The sequence below is a fragment of the Macrobrachium rosenbergii genome, chromosome 22 (assembly GCF_040412425.1).
Source record: "Macrobrachium rosenbergii isolate ZJJX-2024 chromosome 22, ASM4041242v1, whole genome shotgun sequence".
NCBI classification, from domain to species: Eukaryota; Metazoa; Arthropoda; class Malacostraca; order Decapoda; family Palaemonidae; genus Macrobrachium; species Macrobrachium rosenbergii.
This window is the reverse complement of record NC_089762.1, coordinates 36811071-36823390: the sequence shown is the minus strand read 5'-3', so window position 1 is coordinate 36823390 and position 12320 is coordinate 36811071. Positions and strand designations below refer to the sequence as shown.

The 12320-nt window shown below is 35.4% G+C and overlaps 1 protein-coding gene across 1 annotated transcript in view; it reads left to right on the top strand.

The window, feature by feature from the left end:
* The window catches only part of LOC136850463 (uncharacterized), a 49358-nt gene extending 44658 nt beyond the window's left edge, over positions 1 to 4700 (top strand). Inside the window, exon 3 of the mRNA XM_067124038.1 lies at positions 4520 to 4700. Coding sequence (XP_066980139.1) covers positions 4520 to 4700 — 181 coding nt within the window. The remainder of the gene's footprint in view (positions 1 to 4519) is intronic.
* The last annotated feature ends 7620 nt before the right edge of the window (positions 4701 to 12320 follow it).

The window sequence follows — 12320 nt, the reverse complement described above, 5'->3', positions numbered from 1 at the left end:
ATATATATATATATATATATATATATATATATATATATATATATTCTTTTTGCATATATTATATTAGTTCGATGTAGTGTAACTGTCGAATAAAATTATAAATTGACTTTGGAAAACATGAATTTATTAACTTCTAAAGGAATGAATTTTTCAAAATGTTAGGTATTTAATTTTCGTGGAAAATATGACTTGATTAACTTTTAAAGGAATTAATTTTCAATAAGATTAGGTATTTCAATTTTCGTGGAAAATATGGCTTTATTAACTTCTAAAGGAATAAATTTTCGATAAGATCAGTTACTTCAATTTTCGTAAACCTTATAGTACCGTCTCCGCTCACTTGTCATTCGCCGAATTTCTGTCATTCACGTACATTTGAAATCGTCGTTTTCCTTCCTCTCCATTCAGGGGAGTAATAACCCTTGATAATCAGCCTCTCATTTAAGGGCTATTAAACTATTAAAAGCATCAGCCATCCCTCTATGCAGGACTGGACGTCGGAGAAATTAAGTCAGATGGCAACCTTGAGTATTAGCTATATCATATTTGTCTTTGGCGCTATTTGTAGAGCGTTGACTCTAATTGGAAACGTGAAATTAACAGGGGATAAGGGTCGCGGACATTTTCAGAAAAGTAGAAAACTTGGCTATTTCAGTGTGGTAAAATGTGATTTAAATGTGGCATTTTGAAAACTTGGGTATTTCAGTGAGGAAAAATGTGATTTCATTGTGACATTTTTAGAAAAGTTGAAAACTTGGCCATTTCAGTGAGGATAAATACGATTTCATTGTGACATTTTTAGAAAAGTTGAAAACTTGGCTATTTCAGTGAGGAAAATTCGATTTAATTGTGACATTTTCAGAAAAGTTGAAAACTTGGCTATATCCGTGAGATTAAATACGATTTAATTGTGACGTTTTCAGAAAGTTGAAAACATGGCCATTTCAGTAAGGAAAAATACGATTTAATTGTGACATTTTCAGAAAAGCTGAAAACCTGGCTATTTCAATGAGGAAAAATACGATTTAACTGTGACATTTTCAGAAAAGTTGAACACTCGGCTATTTTAGTGAGGAAAAATACGATTTAGTTGTGATATTTTCAGAAAACTTATGAATTTTAACATTTCTTAGGGAAAAATATGATTTAATTGGTGGGATTCTTTAATACTTTTCAAACAGTTATCGTTAGCATACCAGTCTACAAATAAAAACTGTAACTTTACCAGGCGTGTACCAGCTCAGAGGACATTTATCAAAATTACAGCTAAAAAATTTATCTTAGTATATCCGGGCAATGTTTTGCTTTTCTGTTAACCATTTCAGTAGAGGGGAAAGAAGATTTTTATTATTTATGTGGGTTCTTGGATACTTTTCCAACGTTTATCATAAGCATGCCATTCTACGTATGAAGATTAGAACGGTTGCCAGCCGTGTACCAGTTCAGTGGACAGTTGACAAAATTACAGCTGAAAAATCGTGTCAGTATTTCCAGGCAATGTTTTGCGTTTCTCCTCTCTCTGGCCCTATGTCTGGGGAAGGAACAATTCCTTGTAAAGTATATACCTCTTCTTGTACCATCATTTGGTTGGTTTTGACGCCCATAAAGATTTTTGAAGTTATACTTACTACTTAATAAAATAAGTTACGTATGGATAATGAACTAGCTCCAGATGCTGCACACTGGTCACTGTTGTTATTCTTTGTAGTAATATTAATTTTTTTTTCAAAATATTTTCTTTGGGCCTCTGAAGTAATATCCTAATATACTCTAAATATTTTAGGCACTATTGATAAGGCGGGAAGAAGAAAAAGAACCAGAACTTAATAATGTCATATCCGTTAAAATAGGTGAGTTTGAGTTAATACTTTTAAGTAGCTTTGGACTCAGTTTACTGAAGACTTCTATCACCAATACAAATAAGCAGTGCCGATTCCTCTCGAGGAAGTAAATGCAGAATAATAGAAGAGAGTTTCAGACTAACATCAATTCAAGACATGCTTTGTTAATATTGACCTGCTTATGTCGTCATTCTAAATCTCACGTCTGTGGCCAAGATGCCACGTGGAGAAACAGATAGCTGATAAGTTTATGACGGTCGTCAACATGAGAATCCTCTGAAGCTGTGTGGGTAGTTCAAAAGATATCAGATGGCACCCTCCAGCCGCTTCTGTAACATCTAGATGAGCTGATTTTGTAACCGGAAGTCTGGTGGGAACTACCGTGTAATATTCATCAATATAAGCTGCTGTCAGATGCTAGAATATTATCGTCTCTCATTTCCTGATCGTTATGGAGGAGGAGATTGAATTATTTGGCTGAAGAAATCTTTATCCATAATGCTTTTGTTTTTTTATTTATCTCTCTTTAAAAGGAGTTGTTTTCCCCTGAAGAATACGTAACCTGGGGCGATCATTTGGTCCAGTTACAGATCACGACAATCTTGGGACAGACAAATGATATTAGGCAATAAACCCACTTTTGGTATATTTAGAATGTTAAATTAAGCAACCTGTATCAAATTATAAAGAGCACATTTGAAAACATAACATGTAAATGAATGGTAGTAATATAAAAGAAAAGGAAATAAAGCTCAGTCTGTATATAAGTTTTCAAACTCTCTCTCTCTCTCTCTCTCTCTCTCTCTCTCTCTCTCTCTCTCTCTCTCTCTCTCTCTCTCTCTCTCTCTCTCTCTCTCATACAGCACAAATAAATATTCCTGGGTTGGTAAGCAGGCTCATTATGGAAAAAAATTACTTTGCATTCATAAATACCATTGTTTTACCTACGTCCATTTAATTAACAAAGATATTCGCAAACATTCGCAAAAGCGCATGCGCAGACCTCTCCATAACCATCAAGAACGTAATCATATAATTCTCGTTGTTTGCAAACACACTTAAGTGGATTTAAGAGGCGCCATAAACCTCGAATAATGGCTGGTGTGGTTTCTGGCATATTCGGAACCTTAATTGGGACATCTGGTTCCCTCTGGCGGATTTTATTTCCTTTTATGGAAGGTTACAAGGTAATCAGGTCATTAATTCCTCGCCTTTATTCATGCACCAGATTGCAACAATAGAGTTAACGAAGCGTAAAGGCTTGACAAGCTACGAGACGGTTTGTATCTGTAAGAAAAGCCTTTAGGAGGAATGAGGTTTTAAGAAATAATTCCCAGAATATTTTAAGATTGCCTTTAAATACTTTCCTTCCATTTTATCAGTGACAAATTCGGAAATCTAGAATTAAATCCCTATCATAAGATCAGGGTTCTTTCTTAAGGTTTTAGAAGTAAAACAGATTCAGATTGAGAGAGAGAGAGAGAGAGAGAGAGAGAGAGAGAGAGAGAGAGAGAGAGAGAGAGAACAGCCGTAGAAAGACAGTGCTCTTGCAAACTATGTAAATCTATCAATAATTTTTTGAGTTGCAGCCCCATATCTATATATATGTGTGTGTGTGTGTGTGTGTATATATATATATATATATATATATATATATATATATATATATATATATATAGAGAGAGAGAGAGAGAGAGAGAGGTGTCATACAGGATTAGCAATATTCTTTTTCAAGACCCAATTAACTTCACGACAGTTAATTGGGTCTTTCTCAGTAACATAATCATTCATGATTCCTGCTATTCCTTTGTTACGTCCTCGCTTGCTAGTGCTCCCCCGTCAATCACATTTCGGCCATTCTCTCACTCGTTCATGTTATTGCGTTGTTGAATTACGAGCTTTCAAGGAATTTTAATTGCTTATGTACTTCCCTAAAACAGAATGATCAAAACTGAAAAATTAAGTTTGAGACTCGAATAACAGAAGTCAATCAAATTAGAAATGATAATAAATTTATTATCAGTCGTGAAAATGTCTGAAACAATAAAATTATTATCAATCGTAAAAATGTCTGCTTTCAGTTTCTTAGTACTAACATAACATTAGTACAATCGCCGAAAAGATTCGTAAAGTGATAGAGCATGTGGAATATAATACAAAAAAATATAGAAAATGCTGCATTTTTACAACTAAGCAGACATTAATTTCCATCCAGAACCTCACATAAAATTCTAAAACTGTGAACGAGAAGGAGGAAATAATGTTAGTGATACATCGTTGATCTAATCGTTATATGGAATCCTAAAATTGACAACTATATTTCTTTGATATTCTTGGCCCTCTTTACCTGTTCCTTCTACATCGTGTTCCTTCTACATCCTTTCTTATTCCTCTCTTCCTCCTTTCCATCTACCTTTCCACAAAATGCTGTGACATCCCATTCCTGCCTATGAAATCCTAAAAGAGACAAGTGCATTTCTTTGATATTCTTGGCCCTATTACCTGTTCCTTCTACACCCTTACCCATTCCCCTCTCTTCCCATTCCTTACCCATTCCCCTCTCTTCCCATTCCACATACTTTTCCATTTTACATACTTTCCTATTCATCTCTTTCTCTCTCTCCCCTTTCCATCTACTTCCCCACAAAATTCTTTAATATCCCGTCACTCCTCCTCAGTTCCCGCGTCGTGAAAGATGCATTAAGGGACTTGAAGCTTCATTACGTGAAAAAGTTCGAGAGTTCGAAAGAATCGCGTCCCCCTTCCACCCCAACCCCGCCTCCCCCTCCAATAAATAGTTTTTATGCCTGCTTAGTTCACGAACCACTTCCAGAGATCAAACGGAACGGCGCAGATTGATGTTCCTTTTGATGTGGGCGCCGTGAATGGGAGGGGGAGTGGGGTTTAAGTAAGTAAGAATCTGAACCCCCAGCGTTCTATGGCGTTTGTGTGATTTTTATTCAATCTTGTGCGTGTTTGTCAAAGGCACTGAGGTCCATTTTTTCAATTTTTTGTAAGGGTATGGGGAAAGGGAATGCATTAAATTTTAACCTCAGCAATTGCTGCATTCACGGACGATTTTAAATGGTTCAAACACTAAGCTCGTGAATGGACGCATTTGAATAAGCGTTGTGATAAAATGCATATAATAAATTTTAGTTCAGTGTAAATCTATACATTAAAGACAGAAACACAGAATTAATCAAATTGCCACTCTGAAATTCGGATAAGCATCAGCCTTAAAATATTATTTAAACGAAATGATTAGATTGTTTGCTATTCGTTAAAAACTGACATTCGTTATTGCAGCGGACGTGTGCTTGTTTTTTACAGCTTTGCCCATCCCGGTCTCTACACCTAAAAAAGAATTAAAGTAAATTAAATAAAAAAAGGTGTAAAGGAAAATCAACCCAGACAGCCATATCACGCAAACGCACACTTCTCTCTTGACTATGAAAATTGGATCATAAAAACACGTTCGTAAAATCAGTCTGTGTTAGCCTGATTCGGGGAAAGAACTGAACTAGCTGAAAGGTTGAGAGCGGCTAATTTAAAAAGGGGGAAGAGGCAAAAGAGAGAAAAAGAGAGCTATGGAACACGAAGAACATGGTGGTGGGAGAGGGTTGAACTTGGGAGACAGGAAGAAGAGAGACAGAGAGACTGGAATTTGATCTTAGAGGAAGAAGGATAATATGAATATTTTCCCACTAAGCTGCTGGCCTTGTCTTGTGCTGACTTAAGGCAAAGAATTGTGTTCTCACCGGTGTATCAGCATTTGTGGGATGCAGCCGCATGTGCACACACACACACACACACACAGAGAGAGAGAGAGAGAGAGAGAGAGAGAGAGACTCTGCATCTCCGCAATAACGGCAATAAAAACGCTCTTAATATAACTTTTGATACAAAGACCAGCAACTCTCGTTAACCGTACTCCCTCAAGCAAATCGAAGTGGGAGTAATGTAAGCTTGTATTACGCCAGGTCTCCTTTAGTAATATACAAGTAATATACGAGTAATATACTCTTGGATTGCGTCAGCTCTCCTCGAGTAATATACGAGTAATATACGCATCTAATGCCTCAGCTCACCTTCAGTAATAACGAGTAATATATGCATAAAATGAGTCAGCTCTCCTTGAGTAATATACGAGTAATATACGCTTCTAATGCTTCTACTCTCCTTGAGTAATATACGAGTAATATACGCATGTAATGCGTCAGCTCCCCACACCAGCAAGAAGATAGATCTAGAAAAGGCGGCACACGATTTTGAATATTCATTCGACCGTCGACTGGGAAAGAATCGACTACCTTCGTCATTTCTGAGATATTGCTGCAATTCGTTGCTTCTGCTATTCATTCGACTTAACGCGTGTCAGTTCATGCAAGACGAGCAATAAGAGCAATAAACGAGTCGGGGAGTTTGTAGTTGCTCGCTTTGCTTCCTTTATTAACTTCTATTAGACTAGTATTGGAGGGACTGGGTGTAATATACGTCAAAATGCTCGGACGTAATTTTGGGGGAATTAAAGAAGGAAAGTGGAGTTTGTGGGATGTGTCCCTGAAAAAGAGATATCCAATTCTCTCTCTCTCTCTCTCTCTCTCTCTCTCTCTCTCTCTCTCTATATATATATATGTATATATATATATATATATATATATATATATATATATATATATATATATATATATATATATATATACAGGTATATGTGTGTGTATGTATGTGCGTGTATGTGTTTGTGTGTACAGATCTATAGATTCATAAATACATACACACAAACATATATACATATATGTGTGTGTGTGTTTATGTGTATAGATAGATAGATAGATAGATAGATAGATAGATAGATAGATAGATATTCTACGACTTATCCCGTTCAGAATTACATCTCGCAAACTTCGCTTCCCTTCTTTAATTCCCAGCAAAATTACGCCCGAGCATTTTGACGCGTATTACACCCTGTCCCTCCGCTACGAGTCTAATAGAAGGCAATAACGGAAGCCAGGCGAGCAACTACGAACTCCCCGACTCGTTTGTTGCTCTTGTTGCTCGTCTTGCATGAACTGATACGCATTAAGTCGAGTGAATTGCAGAAGCAACGAATTGCAGCAATATCTCAGAAATGACGAAGGTAGTCTATTCCCTTCCGGTCCAAGGTCGAATGAATATTCAAAAGCGAGTGCTGCCTCTTCTAGTTCGTGTCTCCTTGCTGGTGTGGGGAGCTGACACATTAGAAGAGTACATTACTCTTATATTAATCAAGGAGAGCAGACGCTTTCTAAGCGTATATTGCTCGTATTATTACTCCGGACTCGATTTGCTTGAGGGAGTCCGGTTAACGAGAGATGCTGGTCTTTGTATTAAAAGTTATATGAAGAGAATGTTCACCTCAGGTTTATTGCCATAATTGTGGAGATACGGTCTTTCTCTCTCTCTCTCTCTCTCTCTCTCTCTCTCTCTCTCTCTCTCTCTCTCATGAGAGACGGAAATGTCCGATCTTGAGAACAGATGTCAAACAAGATCTTTACCTGATAGATAGAAAGTACGATATTTGACAATGATGGATGGTCTTAATTGTTATTTTCTCTCTCTCTCTCTCTCTCTCTTCTCTCTCTCTCTCTCTCTCTCTCTCTCTCTCAAAATTTCATATTACAACGTTGTCGATGATCGCTGTAAATCAGTATAATTACGGCATGATAGAAACAGATTATATACATTGCAGATTTATGCAGCAATCACGCACATGAAACATATCAAGTAACTTGTTAAGTTTCAGGTTTAACCAAAATGTATTTTTGTAACGTTAGGTTGCTTCTACAAACAGAGAGAAAGCAAAACGAAGGTCATTGTAGATATCATAACGATCAAAGCATACTCCTTACTTTTGACAACATTTAATAGGAGATGTATAAGTACGCACACACACACACACACACACACACACACACACACACGCACGCACACTTCCTTTATGAATATTATTCAACTGCAGACGGCAAGTTCATCGGTAGCAATTAATCTCACTTCTTTGCTATTTGAGTCATTCTGGCTCTCATTTGGTTTTGGGAACTCTTAGTATAAATGATTTAATACAAACGTTATTACATTAAATGTATACGATAATAGATTCTCACTCGGCTGTTGTAAAAATCCTATAAAATTCCTTACTAAAATAAAGTCTAAAGTTAATGTTCCGCTGCTAAATTTAATGAATGCCATGTTAACAGTACAACGCTAAATTTAATGGAGGCCATATTAATAGTACAATGCTAGATGTAATGGAAGCCATGTTAACAGTACAATGCTAAATTTTATGAAGGCCATGTTAACAGTGCATTGCTAAATTTAATGGAGGCGAGGCTTCGTAAGTACCGCATACTTTTGGGGCCAGTTCCACCGGAATATTTATTTATACAGTCACGGCTTTCCGCTGTAAAGAACGAGGCCATAAAACCATAAACAACGACCGCTTAGCATCCGCGATGCCCGTCGTCCTTTTGATTTTTTTTTTTTTATGGCCGAGTTCGGAATATTCAGTTTCGTCTCCGTGAAAAACAACGGCGACAGTATTTGATGGTCGCGTGCGTGACTGGACTTTGAGATCTGTGTCGGGGGTGGGGGAGGGGGCGGTGTTCATCTGCGAATATTTATTCTATACCTGATCGGATCGTGTTCAATTTTTTATGGGGTCGGGAAATGTGGCGAGTTGTATAAAATAAAAGTTGATGGAATGGAACATTTAAGGAAAGGTTTTAACGAGATGCTGAATGACGAGTGTGGTTTCTCTCTCTCTCTCTCTCTCTCTCTCTCTCTCTCTCTCTCTCTCTCTCTCTCTCTCTCTCTCTCTCTCTCTCAGAGCTTTGACTTACGGTTCTGAAGTCATGGTATCATTCTAGAATATTTTATTTCCCGAAAAAATATGTAAAACGTAAGATGTTTGTGAGGAATGCGAATGTGGATGGTTCTCTCTCTCTCTCTCTCTCTCTCTCTCTCTCTCTCTCTCTCTCTCTCTCTCTCTCTCTCTCAGTCACCATGAAAGTTTCGTCATTACCCGGTTCTTTTACGCACGCTTCTTAAGGCCTGGTATCATTCTAAAATATTTAATTTCCAGTAGAAATATGTAAAATGTACGATATTAAACAGATTTCATGATGCTACAATAAAACATTAGCAGCAACAGAACAGACCAAGCTTCCAGTGATCAATCAAATATGGTTCTCCCTATGCAGAACGTTTTGATACTAATAAACCAACGTTAGAGGATATTAAACTAAACGTTTGCTGCAGACCAGATCAGTTACGTTTAGCGGCTGGTAATAAAAGGCTCCACTCTGGGCTGTATCACTTGTTGCTTCGGATGCGGCCAAAGATATTTATGTTTTAGTGTCCTCATAAAACTTCATCAGGGGAAAAAAAAAAGTTTTTGTTGTGATCCAGAAATAACAGTTGTTATGGATAGTTGTACTTTGGATGTTGTGGAAGGTAATATTGGATGTACTCTAGTTGTTAATATATTTTTATAAATTTAATGTATGTATGTATATATGTATATATATATATAAATAATGTATATATGTATATTATATATATATATATATATATATATATATATATATATATATATATATATATATATAATATATTATATACATACAATAGTTGTACCTACATGTACACACACACACGTTTATCTTATTAAAGATAGCCTCATTCATTCATTCAGAACCTGGGAGCAAATGGAGGGGGTGGGGGCGGGTGGGGGGGAGAGCACAGGGCGTTGAGAGCCTGCCCAGAAAGGAATTCCATTAACGATATTACTACAGATGAGCATTACATTATCGCTGGGAAACAGCTTCCATAGAAAATCCTGTGTTGGACATACAGTATTAAGATGCTCCTGAATAGGGCGGATAATTACGTCAGATCCATTTATCTCTCAGAGAGAGAGAGAGAGAGAGAGAGAGAGAGAGAGAGAGAGGGGGAAGGGATTAGGTTGTTGCTATGTTAGTGACCTACTCGTGAACAGTAAATGTATATGTATGTATATATGTGTGTGCGTGTGTGTGTGAGTTTGTGTGTGGGCGTGCTTGTGTAGGAATAACTTCAGTCCCAGGAATAACGTGATGTAAAATATAAAGAGATCTGTCGCCTTTACTTTATGGCATTTTCAAGGAAACAACATACAATGGAATAAAATACTACAAAAGAGAGAGAGAGAGAGAGAGAGAGAGAGAGAGAGAGAGAGAGAGAGAGAGAGAGAGAGAGAGAGAGAGAGAATAGTAAGCTAAAAGTACAATCATCAGCTTAAAATTTCACAGCCACCCTAATGAAACCCAAAACACTATATCTATAATTGGGGACTAAAAGTTAACGAAGATTTATATTTAATTGTCATCCCAGTCAATTCTAAACCTGTATACAATGCAGAGCCAAGAGATGTAGATCAATCAATTATTATGGAATGCCGTGACTGATAAATGAGGATATGTCGTGAAATTGGAACTTCAAAAGTTCAAGCGAAGATGCAATGCATTACTACACTTAATACAATTCTCCTTGCATTTTAATGATTTGCTCACATTTTTATCTACTTATTAATTTGTTAAGTTATTTTTTGTTTTTTTAATAAGTGAGGTCTCTTATATCTGTGTTAACCTTTATTTCACTCTTAGTTCTTTCCAAAGAATGCCTTAATATTCTTTGGAAGCTTGAATTTCAAGTCAACGGTCTTGTGGTGGGCTTGTTCTATGCAAATAGGGTTCATACTCTGAATAATAATAATAATAATAATAATAATAATAATAATAATAATAATAATAATAATAATAATAATAATAATAATAATAATAATAATAATAATAATAATAATAATAATAATAATAATAATAATAATAATCTAATAGATTCACAATTTCGTGAAAAACAATCTGAGAAATAAAAATCCACAATTATATAGTAAATACATTACTATGTAAAAAACCAAAGACTTTCGAACACCTGAACGGTGTTCCTCATCAGTGTTAACGTTAAAATGCAAAGTGAGGGTAGTTTTCTTATGAAATAGTTTTTAAAAAATTGGGGACGGGGCGAGAAGATAACAGCCCATCACGGAAGTGCTGGTTCGGGTGTTATGTAATACCAAATTCAACAGGCAGTTGCGCCAATCTCCTTGATCTTCGTACTTGCGATGTTGCATCTGCCTGCGCTGCATAGGTGCCATAGTCGGAACCATCCACAATAATAATCGACTTTTTAACAAAATAACGAACAATGCAACAAAAATAAAACTGAAATTTGGAAAAGAAAGGAAAAATCATCACAGAAAGAGCACCAGTCACTATCGCAGCAGGCAACAGTGTTTAGCATCCTTAATGAATATTAAAACAATGCCGCTAGCGTTATCAAACTTTCTCCTTTGTAGCAGCGGAATAAATCGCTTTCGCATATTGCTGCAAGTTGCAGCATTACAGCACGTGTTAATTATTCGTGCCCCAATTGTGTTGCGAGATATTTCATTTTGATATCTCCTAATTAGATCGCTGCGACGGGAGTGAATTGTTGAGAGCACTTCTAAAGTGTATAAACACAGATACATTGATGTTATTTGGGAGAGAGTACTTATTGATGTTAATAGTTGTCTCGAGTGTCGTGTTCAAATAGAGAGCGATTAGAAAGTCGTTTGGTATAACCATTTCTCTGTGCGAATGAAGTATGAAATTATATTATATATATATATATATATATATATATATATATATATATATATATATATATAAATATAATAAAATATATGCATGTATATAAATATCTAAAACACACATACACACACACACACATATATATATATATATATATATATATATATATATATATATATATATATATATATATATATATATATATATATATATATATATATATATATATATATATATATATATATATATATATATATATATATATATAATATATATATATATATATATATATATATATATATATATATATATATATATTAATATATATATATATATATATATATATATATATATATATATATATTAATTTATTCATTCATTTACGTAGAAAAAAATGGTTAAACTAAACGACTCTAATCGCTTCCTATTAGAACCCGACACTGGAGACAGCTATTAACATATTTAAATACTTTCTCCCAAATAACAACACTGTATCAGAATTCACACACACTGAAAGTACTCTGAACAATTCACTCCTACCGCATTTAATCTAATTAGGAGATATCAAAATGAAATAACTCGCAACACAATTAAGGAATGAATAATTAACATGTGCTGTAATGCTGCAATTCACAGCAATATGCGTAAGCGATTTATTCCGCTTTCACAAAGGAGAAAGTTTGATAATGCTAATGGCATTCTGTTTAATATTCATGAAAGATGCTAATATTGTTGCATTAGAGGCTGGTGGTATTCAGTAATGCTTTTTTTT